Below are 21253 nucleotides of genomic sequence, written 5' to 3'. Positions count from 1 at the left end.
TAAATATATTTAGGCAAAGGCTGTGCCTCCAAAATGGTGGTACCAAGATCAATAAACCCAGAAAAGGATCTTACCTCTGAAGCACTTGTAAACAAAAATGCTTTGGAGAAAAAAATGAAAAGTTGCTCCACAGATGCCAAATGAAAGAAATTGCAATTGTTTCATATGTATAACAGTCTGTCATTGAGTACATAAAACTGAAGGGAAAGAATTTGGTAGCAATGATGTCTTCCTGCAATGAAACATTATATGTTCCATAATATACCACTACCATCTTATCTAACTGTGTAGGAAAGACAAGTTCAATTGGTCCTCCAAACGTATTTCTGTAATCATAAATTACATAAGCAGCCATTTCATATATCTGTTTCGATAAAGAACTTAAGAGATTTTTACCCAATCATTCCAAAGGTGGTACAGCAGCAGCACTACAATGGTAGTTTACCAACATAACATATTATTCATATCATTTGATATCTAAACACATGAGATGTGTATTAACTGTTCCATCCTAGAAACAATTATATTTCACTTTAATGCATTCTGCAATTTTACCTCATTTTTGTGGATGGTATAGGCGATATGTCTTTCATCTGAGCCAGTATGAGGTGCATTTTGGACAAATGTATAGCCAAACCAAAGTGGAACTAAGACTGAAAACACACCAACAAATATGAAAAGATCCAATGAAATCTGGACTGGCCTGGACGACTATGGAAATCGAACTAATTCGTCAAATCTGTGTTATAGGAAAAATATATCTGTACCTTATATTACTTAAATATGCCCACAAAGCATTCCTCTCGATATACAAAATAACGCTAATCAATTTCTAAATTATAAAAGCCCAAAATCAAACTAACCATGGAAGTTTCAGCAGGTGTGGGGAAATCTTGTTTCTCACCATACGTAAGATGTGTTATTCTCTGGTCTCCAGGGGACAGCAGGCATAAAACTAATTCTCAAAATTTTCCAATGAAAGGTTTAATGAAACATTTAGCATAAACCTTTGACATACACTACATTTTAATGATTACAACTCATCCACAATCATAAAAGAAAGTTTAATATCTTTTGTTTGAAAAATAAATTACTGTAAAAGTAGTTGATACTGCAATCTTTACGATGAGAAAAGATGACAAAAAATTTAATGAGGAAGTAAATGACTTCCTAATGAAGTTAATCAATACACAGGGACTTCTTCAAGTAAGTTTTCCATAAATAAAAGAATTCGTAAAGGTAAGCGTTTGATATGTCTCGAAGAAAGACCAATGAAGGCGTAGAAAATATAATTAGTGGAAATGAAGCCTGAGAGAATAACATGAGAGAAAAAGGGGTCGATGTTCATGTAGAGAAGAATATAGCAAGCAGACCGCTATTAAGGAAAATGGGAAGATATTCAAAGAGGCAGAATACTAAAGAATGCCTGGATAAAGAAGGACGCTTACCTATAAATACAAACTTGTGGTACTCAAAAGATGAAATAGAAATTGCTTTTTCAATAGAGAAGGAGAGATGCATGATTCAGCAGTGATAATCTGTAAGGGAAATGACGGGATAACTAAGGAATAAAAGATCAGCAGGACCCAACGATTTAAAATCAGAATATTACAAAAGACTTTTAAGTGACCAGAAATACTTGGATGTCCGATAATGGCTGAATGTTTCAAAATTTTAAAAACGAGAAATACCTGAAATACGGACAACACAGGAACAGTCATGATTTCAAAAATTATATATTAATAAGCGTTTCGCATTAGGCATTCGAAATCAAGACGAAATATTGTTAACGGAAAATAGTAATAGGGTTGACCGAAGGAATATGAGTAGATGATGTGTACATGCAGAAATATTGTAGAGATAGTATGTACAGAGCAAATAACCAGAATTACACTGTGCCTTCAGGAGGGGGAGATCATACCCCCAGAGTGATATATACGGAGCAGACAAAAGCTACAAAGCAAATAAACCTTGGTATGTAACTCCTTAGTACCTTGTCTTCTTGTACAACTGTACATGAGTATGCCTCTAATATTCTGACCCCCATCTCCTTTCCCTAAACCTTTGATGTCTCTTACATTATCTTCATGACGGATCTTCCAAGTACTCTCCCAGCTTCAAGTGGAGAAGACGTATGGCCCAGATGGCATCCCTCCTCGAGTTTTATGTGCGAAGTTTTATAGGCGTGTTTTGGCCTGCCTTCCATCATTGCTCGTCTATTTAGTCTCCGTGTCAAATTCTACTTTACGTTTGAAGGCATTCCTTGTGCAGACCATCCCTAACACTGGAGACCACTTTAACCTCTCCACCTACTGTTGTCCCCAGTGTTCTCACTTCTGCCATCTCCAATCATTAGTACTCACCTAAACTCTCACTTTCTCAAATATTTCGACTCCCATTTCCTTCTGGATCACCATGAAGGATGTCGCAGAGTGGTGACGTTTCATGTCTCTTTTCTGGACATCCTTTTTCAAGATTTGTGCTGAACTTTAGTCGTCACCTATCTCCAAAGCATCTTCGCTCACTAAACTCTCTTCTCATGGTTTTTCTGTTATTAGATGCATATCTACTGCCGGCCAGAGCTGTAATGAATTAACATAATAAACATTGGCTTTGATTCTCAAGAGATATCAAAACTTTTTTTTCCAATTTCAGTTATTACTGCTTCCTCTTCTCTATGATTTAGAGGGATGTAGACATTAAGTTCATGAAATAAAATCCATATCTTTACTTTTTCTGAGACAACCTGAAATGCAACTTTTTGACATTAACCTTATTGTCTGATGTACTGATTCATGGAGATATAAACAAGAACTTACCTTCTGGACAAATGGATGTTCTCGTTAAATAGCTTTCTTCATAGTTCTGGTGGTTGACCCATCAGTTACCGTGACTCATGACCATGCATTATGACATAGTCTTTTTCGGAATGTTTGACTGACACACACACACACACTCACTGCATACCACCGTTCAAGTGTTCATTGGTGTCACATGTTAATCTTTAAAAACTAAATACAATGTATATATAATAGAGGCATGTTTTTCCTTATAAGAATTTTCCCTTTATTTTTCAAAACTGCACATGTATTGATTCGTTGTTGAATACAAATTACGGCCTGACAACTGCACTTTAGCTTAAAGAAAGTGGCGGCAACAAACATATGATGTCCACTACAATCGCTGCAGACCATCGATACGGCACCGACATTCTTCAGGTGAGTTGGTATGTATATATATATATATATATATATATATATATATATATATATATATATATATATATATGTATGTATATACACGAGTGCTTGATGACCTATTTCTCTCTTGAGGTAAACATCACATAATCTTATTCAAGTAGGTACGATTTTGTTTGTTCATATTTTACGTGAACCATTAGAGGTCTAAGATTTTGGGTGAACTCTGCTAGCTCCTTAACTTAAGAGGTTACCAAACTTTTATCAAATTTTGTCCAAACGGGGAAACATTTATCCTAAATATAGTTTTCGCTGTCGCTAATTCACAACAAAACTAAAGGTTGATTTAGAAATCTTCATGTAAAACTTGATGGTTTTCAACACTGAAAATAATATAGATTATATATAAATAGTCTTTTTTCAGGACTTACCCTGAGCCCCCTTGGTCGGCAAATTTCCGTGGGTCCTATTAAAATTTGAGATGATCAAACCCCCCCTGATTTCGAAGCCAGTTTGATGTGAATAGACAACAATATATGTAAATCATACATGACCTCACGACCCCCTTTATGGGGCTACTGTAGCCACAAGGCTGTTCCATAATTAGTTGCAGGGAAATTATTTTTTGGGGTGAGAAGTCTTTCTATGTGACATCACTCAATGTACAAAGGGTAGAACCTCATGCCCTTAGTCCGGCAGAGCCACTAGGTCTTGGGTTCGAATCCTGGCTGTTATATATATATATATATATATATATATATATATATATATATATATATATATATATATATATATATATTGCATGTCAGCGGTTCTAGTAGGTGGCCATTACGTTTAAACTGGATCATGTTTATTGAAATTCCATTTGGCTTTGATTATCGCCCTTGACAATCAATGTAAATTTTGTGAACGTAAATTCACATTCCAAGTAATATACTATGTAGTCCTTTAGCTGTTCAAAAATCCATGATGACTTGAAGTAACTTAAAGAAATGGGTTCAAAGTGTTCGAGGTCTTGTGAGCAAATAATCGAGCAAGCTGGTGGGTGACAGACTGAAGGAACCAAGACAAGGGTCGAAAAGTTCGAACAGCGACTCTCTGGAGTTAGATTGGGTGATGATATATCGGAACCGTATCGGAACAGAGACCGAAAGAAAAGGGTTTGAAGTGTTCGAAGTTTCATAATACGAATGGGATTCAAGACTTCACGAGTAGCGAGTTACGAAGCAAGCTTCAAGAGGGAGTTGAAGCCTCCCGATAGCGAATCAAGGAGCCAGCCAGAGTGAGTGTTCATACATGTTGTTCACCTACACGATTTCCTAAGGTAAACTGTTGTTCTTACAAGAATTTGAATTTTTCAAAGCCTAAGTCGTTTGCTGATGTGATTTACACGCTGTTATAGGATATTTTCAGCCAAATAGTGTTGTAAGTTGGCATGAGAAGAAGAACCTACTCATATTGTGTGAGATATCTTTGAAGAACAAAGCAGAAGTGTGGGCTTTCATATTTCATGTTTGCCAAAAAAGCTGCCAATTTATCGTGCACTCCAACTGTTTCGTATATTGTTGCGATATTGAGGGTACGAAGTGCTCTTAAGCTTTAGAGACTAAAATGTATTGATTAAATTATGTAACGTCACGGTTGAATATATGTTAGCAAGCAAGATTCTGAGTATTTTTTAAGTAGTCATATTTTGTATTTTACTGTAGGATTTAATTCAGAATTGTCACAGACAGTTTAGTTTGGAGGAAGAAGGCATATAGAGAATTTACCAGATCATATTTGTTTAAAGTATGTATCCTAAAGTTGTTTCTATATTTACTCATTTGCATGGAAAGTAATATCAAACGATTTGTTTCACTTTATCAAAATATATGTATACTAGGATTCCAGTGTAAAGGAAATGGAAGTGAAACATAGAGGCAGTGATATGTTAATGTATGAGTTTGGGGACACCACAGGATTTGTTTATGGATTTGAAAGATACACATATCAGTGTCTATGTTGTAAAATGATTAAGACTATTATTTGGAATGTATTTTTTATATATGGAAATAGATAAATGATACCAGGGAAGGTTATGATCTGGAAAAATTTGGGTCATTGAGCATTAAGGTAAGTGAAAAATTTTAAGAAATCATCAGAACCTGCGAAAACCTCACTCGTACTTCTCAAGAAAGCTGAGATTTAACTTTTTTTCTCTCCAGTGGTAATGGAAATTTGCTGCCTGTTTGGCACTCTTTCTAGGACACTGCTCCAGAGACAGATTTTCATAGTTCAAGCTGAACATTTTATCATTTTGAAAATTTAAACTATTTTCGTGCTATATCACTCACTTCTTTTGTTATTTACATACCAACTGCTCGTATACTATAAAAGTAGTTCACTGTATACCTTGCTTAGTTTCTTTTTATGACATGGTTACTTTGCAATCTTTTGATGTACACCTGCTGTTGTGTTATCTTATGATTTCCCAAGATATAGTTAAGTCTTTATGTTGTATTATAGGTAATGATGTATTTTACCAAATCATCTGTTCATTTTCCAGTATTAGAAGTGTTAAATGGTATTCAGTAATAAGTTTTGTACCAACAGGTTTTCAGGTTCACTTGCAATATTACTACTGGCGGCAAATGTGTCATGTTAAGTAGCATGATAAATATATTTCAAAGATATTTATTTTAGTAATCATAGAACTTTCTTTTATTTATTTTGCTGAAAATGGAAGTAGTAGTTTGTATTTAAGTAGAATTAGAATGTTTTGTAATGTAGTGAAAATACTCTGATTAGGAGCTCACCGTTTGAGTATTTGATGTCCAAGAAATCTTGTGAGTCAGGTCAATATTGAAATGGGAGAAGGATGAGTGTTGTTACCATACTTGGTGGGCATGAGGGCACACCATAAGTAAAAAGTTACCTTTGGTGAGGCTATACCATTGGATGTACAGTCTTGTCAAAGACTTTATCACTCCAAAGGAGTCCACGTTTCCCTGCTTCAGGAAGTAGCAAAGCCTTAGGCAGCAGGAATCTGTGGAAAACGGTCTTGGGTAACACCAGGACTCTTCCTAGAAGGGCATCCTGGGGGAATTATTCATAGGTTAACTAGTGTTTTTCCCGATTTTGTAATTGGGCACGTATAGTATCAAGACTATTTTAGGTTTATGAAATATATTTCATACTTGATTGGCATTTTTCATGGTAGTGATGCAGTGCTAGGAACAGATAAAGAAAGGCCACTTTTGCTCATATCCATTATCTAGCTGTCTTGTGTAATGTCTTGTGTAATGCACCAACACCACAGCTCCCTACTCTCAGCCATGCACCACAGACCTTTTCATGGTTTACTCCAGCTGCTTCACATGCCCTGGTTCAGCCCATTGCCATTTATCCCTTAAACCACATTTTGCTTATCCATGATATGGCATTATGATGAAAAAATATCTTTGTAAAAGGTAAGCAGCCACAGATCAGAATAATTTGTGTGTATACTCTTGATCATATACTTGGCTGTAATCCTTTATTATGGAAAGAATGTATTGATCCAATTGTACGTGACAAGTATTATTCATGATGTATACTCTAATGAACGTAAAGTATTTTATTTATTGTAAATTACTCTTTTCATAATCATAGGAAATACTCTAATGAATATAGATAAACCTTCCCATGAATGTAGGAAGTAAACCTCGTGACTTTAACCAGATGGTTCCTACGTATTATGTCAACTGACTGAGATAGCAGTTTAATGGTTAAGATGAAAAAGCTGCAGAAAAGGAAGCTTGTATAGACATAAGGGCCACCACTTGTTTAGTGGTAGTTGCACATTGATCCCAATGCCCTGCATGTTGGGTTAGGTTAAAGATCAGTTTGCACACGATTCATTGTGTGAATTATTGTGAAATGTAAAGTAATGCATCGCACATCAATTGCGTTATTCTTTGGGTTGTTGCAGAGTTGAAGGTTCGTACTTATGATTGGCATTTATTAGCAAAAAGTTTAAGTTGCCAATGATTTGAAGTGGATTAGTCTTTCTCACATGTGAATTGATGTGTTTTTCTTATTGTATAATTTGATCGTAGTTTGCAATGAATATGAAGACTACAGAGTAGACAAGTATCAAGATTTCCATTCTAACAGAATATCTGGCATATATAACTCCTACAGAAGTTATAATGGCTGATCCCCGAATCAAGCAGCTACGTATCAAGACTGGTGTATTGAAACGTTGTTGCAAGGAAAAGATCAGCTATGAGAAGGAGGCTGAACAGATCCAAGATAAAATAAAGAAAATGCAAGAGGAAGGTGTGTAGATTATGGTTTTACTAATAAGTTCCTACACTTTGCTGTTCATCCATTTTCTTGATTTTTTTTTTTTTTTCATAGATAGCACTTAAACTACTGTGCATTGTAAGATTAGGCTGGGGTATTTTTTAGGGGGATGTTGGATTAGATAAAACAAAATTTCCTGTATACCTTCATAAGTAGTGATGAATTTTTTGCACATTTTAAGACTTACCATATGAGCATTATTGTTTTTTAGTGATAACAGTTATTTTAAGTTGCAGAAATGTAGGCAGATGAGTAGACCTATAAAATGATAATTCACAAGCTTTTTTCTTGAAAAGTGTCTTTGTTTTATTAATTTTCACTTCTTTCGTGTATATACTGTTCACACATTTCCCTTTTATTATGTGCTAGCAGTTTAACTTTGCATCACCACTGACTACCCTTTGTCATAAACCCATATCCCACCTTTGATGTTCCACACACATTCCTCACATTTGTAAGCACAGCTTCTTTAAATACCTCCCATTTTGCACCCAGTCCCTTTGTGTCATTCACTCTCATCTTATGCTACTTGTCACTCAGTCTTTCTTTGTATATTTTTACACACAGGCCTCTTTTCCAAAGCCACTGACTTTCAGCTCCTCATCACCCATGCCATTTCCTCCTTTCATGAAGCCACCATAAGCTTTCACAGTTTTCTCCAATAACAAATGATCAGACATGCCCAGATCCCTTTTTCAAGACTTCTCATCCAACATCCTCTCATTTGCACACCCATCAACCACATTCCACCATATATACTTTTGTATCTTTATAAACCTGTAAATGCCAGATGACATGCAGAAAGTTTTTAGCAATATGGGGAAAGAGCAAGGTCTAAAATTATTGTTTTTGATTATAAAATGAATGAAATGCTAATAAAAGTAAAGGATATGTAAAAAACAAGTGAGCTTAATGTCTTATATGGCCTTGGAATAATTCTGAAATTAACTAAAAGGTCCCCTGGGAAGTGATGGAGAAGGTTTTGAAAGGCATGGGTCATTCAGATTTGCTGTTTCCAAAATAGAATAAAAGAATTATATGTAAAAGTAGAGAATATTAATGGAAAAGTGAGTTGACATAATTTATATAACAATGTTCTATCTGTCTCTGATGCCTTTTCCAACTGGAACTTCCTCAAGGGGTAGGCCACAGCAATAGTGTCCATAACTGGTGGACTCCAAGTCTGCTTCTTACTGTTTAGTGCCTCACCCTTATCAGGCCACTGGTAGAAGTAAACTCAGTTGCACTGCTACTATTTCTTCATAGATTCCCAATTAGTAATGGGAGGTGCAAGAAAGGCTAATTACTGTGCTTGATTTTTTGGACCTTATTAAATAAGCTATTCTAAGTGTTGATAGTGAAATAAGTTGTTGCTTGAAGGAAGGAGTGTATGGACACACTAGAGGAAGATGGCAGATCTGAACACTGATAGCAAATGTGAAGTAAGTAGAGAGGTGGCAGTCAGATGATGGTTCAGTATATACTCACCTAACAAAGTAACCCCCCCCCCCAAGCACCGCTCACCTTCCCGTGCAGCCTGTTGAACAGGAGTAGCAGACTATCCCTGCCGAGGCATCTGCTTCTCTCTACGACAAACCACCTTCAGGAGCTGGTATCTGCTCTTGCAGCTTCAGGAGAACAGCCAAGTCCCGACCACCACAAGTGCACCACAGCCTGATGACCGACACCAGATGTACAAGGCAAGCATCTGACTATTAACCTGTGCTCTTGGACTACATCCTCTGAAGGGAGTGGGTCCAGGTTAGGGAAAGCCCTAACCCTCTGAGAGCACTCGCGCTCTCTTGGCACCATTCGCCACGCCAGTTTACAGTGGCAGATGTCACATGCACGGTGCCTTTGCTGGTGAAATCCCGTTCGCCCTGGAGGACTTCTGGGTTGCTGTAATAGCTGCACTTATGTAAATTTGCAGCTGAAAGTGCAAAGTGAATGCCAGAGACTTAAAGGTCAATAATGAATGCCCCTTTTCCTTTGGAAGCCACGATGTTCAGCTTCCAAAAGGACCCCGCAGTAGGAATGTGAGGCTCGCAGGCCACTTCTTACCCCCTTTGTCTCAACCGGCCAGCTAAACAGGCGTAGATTTGTCTACCTAATGTTCCTGCCTACTACTCCATAATGTTTCTACTTTATGCTGCTGCCTAAATGTTCCTACCTACTACTACTGCCTACTGCTCCTACCATTTTGCCAAAAGGCAGGGCTAGTGCATAGTACTCACCAGAGAAAAATCTAGGGTTATGAAGAATGAGCTGTGTGAATTAAGTATTGTCCAGTATTATGTGTAACAAGGAGAGATTTTGTGTTTGTGGACAGAGAGCCAGTAGTCTAAGTGTGGGTGAGGCAGAGAGGAAAGACATCTACCTGGGTCAGAGGGGTGCAACTTGACAACCACTGAAGTGCTTGCTCACTGCGTAACTGTCATTATCCCTCCTGATACCCAGGCAGGTAGCACTGGTAACATACCTTCCTGGTCGTTGGCTGGCTACAAACTACTACTTGGTATGGAATTAATGAATAGATCCCCAGGAGTGGTGGAGGAACTGTTTTATTTTACATATATTTCCTTTTTTTTGTTGGGAAACAGTAAGCATGATACATGCATTCTCTCAAAAACCCTTCCTCTACCACTTCCTAGGGGATATCTGAATTAATTCACCATTATATTACAGTTATATATAATAACTTCTTTACTTTATGTATTCTTTACCTCACTGCTGCAGAAAACTGCAAACAAGCTTGAAAAAATAACATGTGCAAATATGGGTATGTTTGATGGTTTAGTAGTCTTATTGGTATTGTGTGAATGCAAGGCTTAGGTCATAAATGATGGTCTATTAGAACTGAAATGTGTGAAGACAGTATGTGGAGTGAAAAGGGCTGATCAAATAGGAACTGATAGGGTAAGTGAGAAGTTTGGTAATAAGAGAAGTATGTAAGAGAGAGCTAAAGAGGCTGTGCTGAAATAGTATGGGCATATAGAGAGGATGACTAAGAGTATTTTATGTAAGAAGTGGAAAGAATAAGGAAAAGGGGGGAACCAAGGAGTACTTAGAAGTATGGATTGAAAGATACTGTGGGTGTTCAGGGCCTGAACATTTAGGGAGGTGTCAGGCATGCAAGGGATAGAGCAATAAATGGGACAGCATGCTGTCTGTGGGTTGAACCAGGGCATATAAAGTGGTTAGGAAAACCCACAGAGAAATCTGTAGGGCCAGATTGTGATAAGAGGCTCTGATTTTGGTGCATTATACATGTCAACTCAAGTGTGATTGTGAATGAATGAAGTCATTTCATCTTTTCCTGGCACTACCGTGCTAATGTAGGAAGTTGCAAACATGTATGGAAAAAGGGGTACTGTACTTCTAACCTCAGAGTTTCAGGAAGAAAGTGTAAGTCTTAGAGAAATAGTTCTTAAAGAGTCCTTATTATATCCTATTTCAGGTCAAGAAGTTTACTACATCAAAAAGCAAGATCTTCTACTTCAGGAAACACAAAATGTCATTCCAGATTGTCAAAAACGATTGAATGCAGCATACCAAGATCTTAAGGCCATAGTGGATGCAGAGGTACACTCACCTTTTTGAAGGTTTTGCTCTTCTTAGAAATATTGTCCATAAGATTAAGCATGTTTAAAGCTGTTTGAACAAGGATAATGCAGTTTCTAAGAGGATTTTCTAAAAGTGAACCGAAGAGGAGATATGAATTTGGAGTATATCAACAACAAAATAATACCTTTAGTAAAGAGGGTTCATTTATCTTCATGATAGGTTGGTTCATTGTTGTTATAATGATTTATGATGAAACTTCTGCTTTATAGAGAAGAGATTGGTGAGGGGTGTGAGAATAGCAAGAGATTCCTGGAGTGTTACTGTAGATATGGTTGTATAATTTGGTCCTATTGGCATTAATTATACCATTAAAATGAAGATTGGTTGTTTCAAAGTGTTTTTCCTGTCAAGTTTGTAAATTTAAAGATAAAGATGGAAAAGTTATAAGAATAATGAACAGGGTTTACCATTTTCAGTGGATATTCGGCTATTTTTAGACAACTCCCTAAATCGAATTACATAGCGAAGGGGTTAAGTGTTTTATGCATGCTGAAGAAATATTCATAGGAAGAATGATGGTCTGTTTAGATGGGATTTTTTTTTTGAAGGGAATAAATCATGGAACTGAAGTGTGATGCTATGAAGAAATGATTTTTGGATCTATAAGATTATTTAGTTACTGTTTGTTTACCAATGATGATTTATTAAATAATTCAAGAACTTTTATTTTGATATTTGTTACACATTATTATACTGTGTCATTAATTTTTACAGACAGAGTTGGAAGAAGCAGAGGAATACCAGGCAGCTAAGACCACCATTGAGGACTGCAGTGCTCACATCACTGCATAGATCTTGTATTTGATAATGAGTTGATGTCGCAGTTCAGCAGCACATTATATGCATGAAAATTTTACTTATTACTAATTTAGATTTCTTGCTCTACAAGAATTGTTTGCTTTTATCGTGAAGTGAAAGAAATTGATGTGAAACAGAGCACAAGAAAATTTTTAAATGCATTGTTTCACAAGGTGGTTTGAAAATTACTTGTGGAAATTAGTATGTGAATGATATCAGAATAACTGAATGCAGTTGTGATAACTAGATGCCTTAAAAACAGCCATGATGCTACAGCCTTTAAATTGCTTCTTGTAATTCATTCTTTACATATTACTTTACTAAGTCAAACTTGTCTTTAATCTACGGAATGTGAATGAAGTGAATTATATCTCTAAAATAATGCTTATGTTCAGAGGAATACATTGAAACTGAAGGATATGTAATGAAATTGAAATATTGCGTTTCAGTCATTGATACCACTTTTTAAGTGCTGTTTTTTTTTTTATATTGAAAAGTTATTAATATATGTATGGAAAGAGATGAATTTACAGTGATAAACAAACTTAGTATATCTCGTATCATGAATTTATGAAATTATTGAATAGTGGAAACAAATTAGAATTGAAAGTTTCAAGAATAATGTCACAATTGCCAGACATGCCAAGGAGTGGTCCATCAGTTAGGAAGGAAGTGAGACCTCCACAAAGAGAATTTCCATCATTAGCAGGACCTGTTATATATGAGCACCATGCTTACATTCCACAAGAACCAAGAAACCCTCCAATGTACCATTCAGAAGTGCAAACACCTCATGTCCTTCCTTCAGAAACTTCTGCAGATATGAATCAAACTTTCCCATATTATCCTCCTCCTCTTGCTGCTGATAAGTACTGTCAGCAAAACCAGCCATTGCCATCTTCCCAAACTTTTCATAGTTACCATGACCCACCTCATGTATATGAAGGCATTAGCCTCTCTTCATCCAGTTTTTTGAGACCTCCACCTGATTTTTCTAAACCACCTCCTCATTTTTCAGAGCCTCAACTTCCTATTTCTGATAGTATTAGGCACATTCCCATGTCTTTTGAATGTCAAGCTGTTCCCCCAAGTCAGCAATCTTGCAGTAAATTTACCAATATGAAAACTGGTTCTTCTTGGCAAGGAGGTTCTCATCTACAAGCAATTCCTATTTCTTTGCTACAAACATCCAGAGATTCTGTATGTGGCAACCTAGTTCCATTAGGACAAGCAGAAACACAGGAAGAAGAGGATGAGAAGTGGTTGAAGGAATTTCAGCAAAGAATAAAGAACCGGCAGCCTTCACAACCAAGGAAACTTGCGCCCATGGAGAGGACTGTAAAGGTGATTCTTTGTATGTGATAGTATCTTAACTTTAATGTTATTCTTTCTTATCATGCATTAAAATGTAGGTATAATTTTTAGATGTAGTTACATTTTGTATATTTCTTTGAATTATTTGTAATTTTTAGTTTGATGATACATCATTTGAAATAATTTTTTACAGAACTAAATTAGAAAATTTAAGTAAATGTTCCTTTGGAGTTTTTCTCCCAGAAAGGCTTATTTATTGATGTAAATGTGTTTTTGGAAAAAATGTTATTGTTGTACTCTTTTGATTATTATGATTTAGAGCATTTGCATTGGTTCAATAAAGGATTGATGTCAAGAAAAACTTTGTTATTCATATTTGTATCCAGGGATACTTCACACAAAATAGTCAGAAAAATTAGTGCATTCTTGGGATTAAATGAGAGCAACAGTTAGCTGGGTATTATGAATAGAAGTCAGCATAAAGAAGAAAAGTTTTGAATTTTTACAAAAAGTAAAGTGTTTTAGATATCTGGGAGTGGATCTGGCAGCGGATGGTACCATGGAAGCAGAAGTGAATCATAGGATGGGGGAGGGGGCGAAAATCCTGGGAGCCTTGAAGAATGTGTGGAAGCTGAGAACATTATCTTGGAAAGCAAAAATGGGTATGTTTGAAGGAATAGTGGTTCCAACAATGTTGTATGGTTGCGAGGCGTGGGCTATGGATAGAGTTGTGCGCAGGAGGGTGGATGTGCTGGAAATGAGATGTTTGAGGACAATGTGTGGTGTGAGGTGGTTTGATCGAGTAAGTAATGTAAGGGTAAGAGAGATGTGTGGAAATAAAAAGAGCGTGGTTGAGAGAGCAGAAGAGGGTGTTTTGAAATGGTTTGGGCACATGGAGAGAATGAGTGAGGAAAGATTGACCAAGAGGATATATGTGTTGGAGGTGGAGGGAACGAGGAGAAGTGGGAGACCAAATTGGAGGTGGAAAGATGGAGTGAAAAAGATTTTGAGTGGTCGGGGCCTGAACATGCAGGAGGGTGAAAGGCGAGCAAGGAATAGAGTGAATTGGATCGATGTGGTATACCGGGGTTGACGTGCTGTCAGTGGATTGAATCAGGGCATGTGAAGCGTCTGGGGTAAACCATGGAAAGTAGTGTGGGGCCTGAATGTGGAAAGGGAGCTGTGGTTTCGGGCATTATTGCATGACAGCTAGAGACTGAGTGTGAATGAATGGGGCCTTTGTTGTCTTTTCCTAGCGCTACCTCGTACACATGAGGGGGGAGGGGGATGGTATTCCATGTGTGGCGAGGTGGCGATGGGAATGAATAAGGGCAGACAGTGTGAATTGTGTGCATGGATATATATGTATGTGTCTGTGTGTGTATATATATGTGTACATTGAGATGTATAGGTGTGTATATTTGCGTGTGTGAACGTGTATGTATATACATGTGTATGGGGGTGGGTTGGGCCATTTCTTTCGTCTGTTTCCTTGCGCTACCTCGCAAACGCGGGAGACAGCGACAAAGCAAAATAAATAAATAAATAAATACAAAAAGTAAATGTTGTTGTGTAAAATATGAATGTTACCTCATTTTTTGAATGGAAAATTTTTTTAGAATGATTTACATGATGTTTCAAGATACATGTACTTATATTTTGAAGTTATTTAATTTATTCAAATATTAAATGATAACTGTGAGATTACTGTGAATAGTAGCTTTGCAAACAATATAGGTTGATAGTGATACTCTGACAAAATGGACTAGAGTATTCTTATATTACATGAAAAACATTGCATGATAGTGACTGTCTGTTATAAGAAAATGCAACCTGCTTAAGTATACCTGGCTGCCGAAGGTGAACCACAAGCCTAAGAGTTATGAAACATTGTTCACTGCAGAATTTCATTCTTCCTCAGAAAACAAAGCTTTGCAATCTTTTTTTTAACTATGTCAGGCTTCTTGATTATTACACAACATGACTCATAACTTGTGCAGTACCTCTGTTTATCTCATTGGCTATTAATCCATAAAACTGGGTCCAACAAACATACTGAAGTTGATTAAGATTTATTCATTCTGAGATGGCCTGGGCAACTGAGGCCCTAATCAAAGCCATTCCATTAACGCTAAATTTATTTTTATTTATTATCCTTAATTGCTGTTTCCCACATCAGCGAAATAGTGCCAGGAAGCAGATGAAGAATGACCCATCCAATTATGTACACACATATATATGTAAATGCCCATACACTTACATATACATACACATACATATACAGGTACAACACCGATTTTCCAGCACTCTTAGTTCCAAAGCCTTGCTGAATTAACCATTTTGCTGGACCAACCATCGTCACATAATGATAATTCATCAAGACACCTTTAACCCACTAATTATACATCTCCTATGTGTCTAAAGTATACCATAGCCTGCTAGAAATTTGAATTAAACAAATGTTAAATGTTTGAGCACCCTAAGATGGTAAGTCTGTCTTTAGATTGTTTGAATCCTGTGGGGTCTGTCTTCTTCGTCTTGTGTTAGTGTTTTCCTAGGTGTGCATCGCCTGAATGATGCAGTTTCATCTGCATTATACACCTGCTCAGGACTGAGATGCTCATTAGCTACAAGTTTTATAAATTCATCCACATACCAATTAGCTCCTTTTTGGTTTGCAGACCGCTTTTCTTTGCACACTTTATTCATGGAAATTCCATGACGCTTCTTGAATCTTTGAAGCCATCCTTCACTGTAGTCACGCTCATGTTGTAATTTCAGTTCTTTGTGAAACAACTTGGCCTGGTCCATTATCATGCTATCTGTCAAGTCCTCTCCATCACTCCGACACTGCCAAAACCATTCCATCATCACTCGATTGTGCTCAGTACTCTTAACATCTTTCTTAGTTTTTCTAGTGGTCATTTGCTTCTTGGAATTGCTGTCTGCATAGAATTTCAATATTTTTTCCCTTTGCTTCTCTATATCATAAACAGTTGGTTAAACCAATACTGTAGATGTCACACAGCTTATGCACTGAAACACCCGTCTATTTTTTTCAACAGTTCTACTTTATCTTAGATCGATATGGACTGGTGTTTACATTTGACACCACGACTAACACTCATATGTCTTGGAATCCATAGCTAGGGTTAGATTTAAGCAAAATAAGCTAAGAATCTCACAGAATTGCAGTATCACGATCACGTGCAGTTTAAAGAATGTAAATGAGCGTGCCCTACACAAAATGCTATCTGTGGCCGCCCAGTAAACTAGTCTGATGGCCATGGTAATTTCAAGTTCCTCACATGATTTTGTCTGGACTAAAGGAGGTGCCAAACCATCATTTGCCAGAAATTCGGTGGGGTACCTGTACATACATATACATACACATGCACAGACCTATACATATATAGACATGGACATATTCATGCTTGCCTTCATCCATTCCTGTAGCTACCCTGCCCAACAGGGAACAGCATCGCTGCCCCCTGCTTCAGCTAGATAGCACCAGGGAAACAGACAAAAAGGCCACACTTGTTTACACGCAGTGTCTAGCTGTCATATGTACGAGTAAGAAGAGAGGGAAAGTGATTGGTTCCCAGTGAATATCGGTTTGCGGCAGGGGTGCTTGATGTTCCTCATGGATGTTTATTTATGAATGGGGTTGTTAGGGAGGTGAATGCAAGAGTTTTGGAGAGAGGGGCAAGTATGCAGTCTGTTGTGGAAATGATCACAATTTTGCACCTGATCAAGTATATTCCGAGAGTCCATGGGGAAAATGAAACACGATAAGTTCCCAAGTGCACTTTCGTGTAATAATCACATCATCAGGGGAGATACAAGAAAGAAATATGACAGTCAGTTGCTATACAACGAAGAGACGTAGCTAAGACTTGTTTACCAGATGGCGTGCTAGCTACATCTCTGTTGATTACAAAGTTTGACTACCATGTGAGTGATCTATTCTTATTGGCTGTAGTTTTTCATGTTACATCTGACGTGAGATGATGGGCTATCAGGCCCTGGGATGATGCAAGGAATGTTGGATATTCTCATTTTCATTGTCCACTTCAAGCTATCAGGCCCTGGGATGAATTAAGGAAAATCCCCTAAAACTATCTGGCACAATGGCTTGCCATTAATATTCCAATGGTTCTGGGTCAAAATGTTTTCTTAGGCTCAAATCTTTGGTTACAGGATTGGACCTTACAAGAAAATATGTTTTGTTGTGTAGTTATTAGCTCTACATTAAGGTTTCAAGACAACAAACCCAAATGTATATCAAGGCACACGTGTACAGTTATTTTTGTATCACAAGTTTTGTATCTCCATGATTCAGTTTTTCCCTGATCTCATTTTTATATCTAAATATGTCCTTTTTTCTTTTCTACATCCAGTTAATGGACCTTGAAAAGATGGTACTTGAATCCCAAACTTTGACTAATAATTTGTGTCAGTTGGAGAAAGAGATGAAGCTGGTAAGAAGCAGTGCAGAAGAGGATGTGTGGCAGGATATGGTTCATCAGGTTGAGCAGATCAAGGTATGTTGGCTTCATTATCTTGGAATAAAATTAGGTAATTGAATTATGGGAATTATACTCATCCTTTGGATCATAATCTTCATGTGATAGTAAATGAAAGCTATTAATTCATCCATATTACAGACATTAAATCCATATTTAATAGGATGACTTGCAGACTCTAATGCTAATCATTGCTCCGCCATACTTACCCACATATTTCCCACTCTATTTTTCTTCATTATCCTAGGTTTACTCTGACCTATCTTCCAGTGTATATCATACCAGTATAGATCTGTACCTATCCTTTCTATATGCTAACTACTTCTTGCTTCCCATTTACATTCTTTTAATTCATCATAACCCACATCCAGATTTCAAGAAATTTATTTAGATAACCTGTATTCTACATGTCCTCTTATGGATACAGAGGAGTAATGCTTTATGTACAGTAGGATATAAGCAGGTGGATGCAAGCTAGATCCTGCTTGAGATTGTGCTTCTGTAGAGTATCCACAACTCACTATGGCTATAAAATTATGAGTGGATGGTCAGAAGACAAAATGTTCTTTATCCTTTTCAGTGACATTCTTTTTCAGCCATATACATTTATCATTTTATAATTGCTGTAATTTCATTATCCTATGATTACAGTTTTACTAGTTTTCATTCATTTCTTTTAGTAGCTTCTAATAGATCTCATAAATTACTTTAATGAAAGGGCACTGAAACATCAAGAGACAGCATAGCTTCCCAAGTAGGAGATTGTAATGTAGCATGGTCTTGAATGGTGACAGGACATTGAGGGCAGTTTGATAGACAAGCCATTAGCGCTTGTGATTAGTATCCAGTTGGTGTTAGGAAATGAGCAACCATAGCTACTTTCATGTTCCTCTTGAATCCACTCTTTATAGACATTCATGTCTCTCGTAAGCTTATACTTTCACCTTATCTCACAGATTCTTGGTTAGCTGCTTCTGTAAAGGGCACCTTAGATTGATTTTTTGGTATGAAGTCAAAATCATTTATTCCCCCCTAGTGGATTTTAGTAATGTCTGTATCTGGAGTTCATCTTCAGTCACTTGTTTGCGAAAGTTTTTCATGTAACGGATCATACATCCTGTTTTTTGTAGGTTGATGCACCTTTTTTTTCTTTCTTGAAATCTGGTGTCCAAAAGTTTGTTATTGAGGCATGTGATTCATATGGAGATGAATCTCAAAGATTTAGCTTAGTTCGTTTGGTCCGATGTTTAGATTAGTTTCCAGTTAACAAATTGGCACACACACACACACACACACACACACACACACACACACACTCACACACACACACACACACACACACACGCACACACACACACACACTACCATTAAGAAGTTATGACCTTAGTTTGAGGGATGAAAAGCTTATTTTGGCTGCGGTTACAAAGGCAAGAAAGTGCACTAAACCTTGGATTTCTCTAACACTTGTTTGGGGTGTCTGTATTGCTAAGATCTTAAGATTCAACATACCTGATTCAGAATATACCCCAGTCTCTTTGCTAGAGTTGCTAAGCAAATATGGCATCACAGAGGGGATTTCCTGTAGGATCTAGTTGAAATTTTTGGATCTTCTATTTCTAATCTGTTGCTCTTATTCACCTGAAAAATTAAATAGTGCTGGTTTTGGTTTGTTTGAGGTTATAAAACTAAAATTCTGGTGCAGGACAGATCCTTTAAGAGGAACAGGAAGCAGCATTAAAGATGTTTTACCAGTTAATATGTTCAAGTTTTCACATTTTTCCTGAAATCTTGATAATGAAACATTCTTCAATATAAGTTCCCCTCATTTAGACAGTCTAGCTTTTTTGTAGTAGTTTATTCTGATAGATAAGCTGCAGTTATTTGAATTGTACCTATGAATTTTCTTTATGGAATATCAGTCAGTAGAAAAGAAAAAAGGACAATTGATGAAATTCATGTTCACCATGAAGATGCAATTAAATGCAGCATAATATTTTCATGCTTTTTGAGGCTTTTTATTTAGAACGAAACTATGGTAAAGTATAGGTCAACTTGACATATTGATGACAGTTTCTTTCCTTACTCCTTGAAGCTTTGGAACTCTACACCTCTCACATCTTTCCTAATAACTATGACCTGGCACATTTTAAAATACAAGTTTTTCACTTCCTTCAGAATTTGTTAAGACAAGTTTTTCATTTCCTTCAAAATTCAAGATAAATTTTTCACTTCCTTCAAATTTCATTAATACTTTTCCTTGTCTGCACTTTTTTCCATTCTTTGAAATCTTTGTATTTCAGTTAAGGCCTGGTCCTGATAAGGACTTTTTACCATGACTGGAGCCTCCAATTTTAACTCTCTTATGGTTGTCATACATGCCCCTGCATGTAGTTAAATTTATCCTGTTGGGGGTTTTCACATGCAGATGCATCTGAGGTACTGTTTAGAAGTTTAATGTTGGCTTTATTGCATACTACTGGCTTTCATACATATCATTTCCATTGCTGGTGGTCGGACCTCTCTTCACATCCTGAACAACTGTTCAACCTTGTCTCAGTTTAGACAGAATACTGGCACGGTATATATATTGCTGAGTTGTCAGTATTTGTTTGTTTGTTTTTTTAGTGTGTTTAGCAGTTACCTCAGTTTTACCTGTGAAAACTGTTTACCTTTAACAGAATATAAGAACAAGGGCTAACTACCCTAAATGATCCATATTGGGTGTACAGACATTCAAAAAGTAGAGAAGTTCTGTCATTTATGTCATGAGGCCTTAACTATTCATCACAGGAGGAAGGCCATTAATGTCATGAAGGCCTTAAGTATTCATCACAAGAGCAGCAGTTGGAGGTCAAAAACTTTATTGCTGTCCATTTGAAAATGTCCTTCAAAGTTATAATTAGGATGGTAGATGAACTTGATGTGGTTAGCATTTTTTGATGAAGTTATGTACATATTTGATGACTGAATGAGACCTCAAGACCTAGGACTGAAGTTGGTGTTGTTTCTTCATGATTCATCCTGATACTGTCATTCATGTTTTAACCCTAATGAAATATATTTATAAAATAACAAGTTATTTTTTATAAACTATTTAGAAATTACAAATTTTTATATATGTTCATCATAAAATATTATGTATACTATAAAGTATCATACACTACTTCATTTTCAAAATCCCAGTCCATCCATCATTATTAAGGAGAAAGGCGAGAAGAAAATCTTCAAGGTTTTGAGAATTCTTTTTCATAAGCATTATATTAAAAATGACAAGGAAGTCCTTCCTTTCTTGTCTATCATATTAAGAATGACAAGGAAGTCCTTCCTTTCTTCTCTCCCTTCCCTCTTTCAAACACATTTGACCTGTAATTGGTCACATAGGATGGCCAATATGTTAAGCCTGGTAGGTCACATAAGTGATTGACAGCTGGTAGTTGCATTTTTCCCAAAATTATTCCATTTGGC

General features: G+C 36.7%; 3 protein-coding genes across 11 annotated transcripts in view; 2 read left to right on the top strand and 1 right to left on the bottom strand.

Moving 5' to 3' along the window:
- LOC139760785 (tubulin-specific chaperone C-like) overlaps positions 1-2974 on the bottom strand; it is a 32704-nt gene extending 29730 nt beyond the window's left edge. For 2 of the 6 annotated variants that reach the window (XM_071684374.1, XM_071684379.1), the window contains exon 1: positions 864-981. The gene's annotated coding sequence lies outside the window, so the exon portion shown is untranslated. Of the gene's footprint in view, positions 1-555; positions 697-863; positions 982-2363; positions 2583-2819 lie in introns of those variants that run through there. The other 4 variants (XM_071684375.1, XM_071684380.1, XM_071684378.1 and 1 more) reach the window with 4 other exon arrangements.
- A 132-nt stretch (positions 2975-3106) lies between these two features.
- On the top strand, positions 3107-13623 carry Tbca (Tubulin binding cofactor A). Of its 4 annotated transcripts, none has more exons than XM_071684384.1 (4): positions 3107-3218; positions 7362-7499; positions 10984-11108; positions 11865-13623. In XM_071684384.1, exons 2-4 carry the CDS (start codon positions 7370-7372, stop codon positions 11940-11942), a joined length of 333 nt encoding a protein of 110 aa, XP_071540485.1. In that variant the 5' UTR covers positions 3107-3218; positions 7362-7369; the 3' UTR covers positions 11943-13623. The 4 variants fall into 4 exon arrangements, with proteins under 4 accessions (XP_071540485.1, XP_071540483.1, XP_071540482.1 ...); XM_071684382.1 differs by lacking the exon at positions 3107-3218 and adding an exon at positions 4345-4479; XM_071684381.1 differs by lacking the exon at positions 3107-3218 and adding an exon at positions 4393-4521.
- LOC139760782 (uncharacterized) overlaps positions 12519-21253 on the top strand; it is a 22277-nt gene continuing 13542 nt past the window's right edge. Inside the window, exons 1-2 of the mRNA XM_071684371.1 lie at positions 12519-13292; positions 17663-17806. Of these exons, the coding sequence (XP_071540472.1) occupies positions 12519-13292; positions 17663-17806 (918 nt within the window). The remainder of the gene's footprint in view (positions 13293-17662; positions 17807-21253) is intronic.

Source organism: Panulirus ornatus, chromosome 38, assembly GCF_036320965.1.
Source record: "Panulirus ornatus isolate Po-2019 chromosome 38, ASM3632096v1, whole genome shotgun sequence".
Classification (NCBI taxonomy): Eukaryota; Metazoa; Arthropoda; class Malacostraca; order Decapoda; family Palinuridae; genus Panulirus; species Panulirus ornatus.
Note: the sequence above shows the minus strand (reverse complement) of the source record. Positions and strands in the feature narration are given on the sequence as shown.

Coding starts and splice junctions, on each gene's coding strand:
- Tbca (XM_071684384.1), top strand. CDS start 7,370: ATGGCTGATCCCCGAATCAAGCAGCTACGTATCAAGACTGGTGTATTG. Junction 7,500..10,983: donor AAAGAAAATGCAAGAGGAAG/GTGTGTAGATTA, acceptor ATCCTATTTCAG/GTCAAGAAGTTTACTACATC. Junction 11,109..11,864: donor AGGCCATAGTGGATGCAGAG/GTACACTCACCT, acceptor TAATTTTTACAG/ACAGAGTTGGAAGAAGCAGA.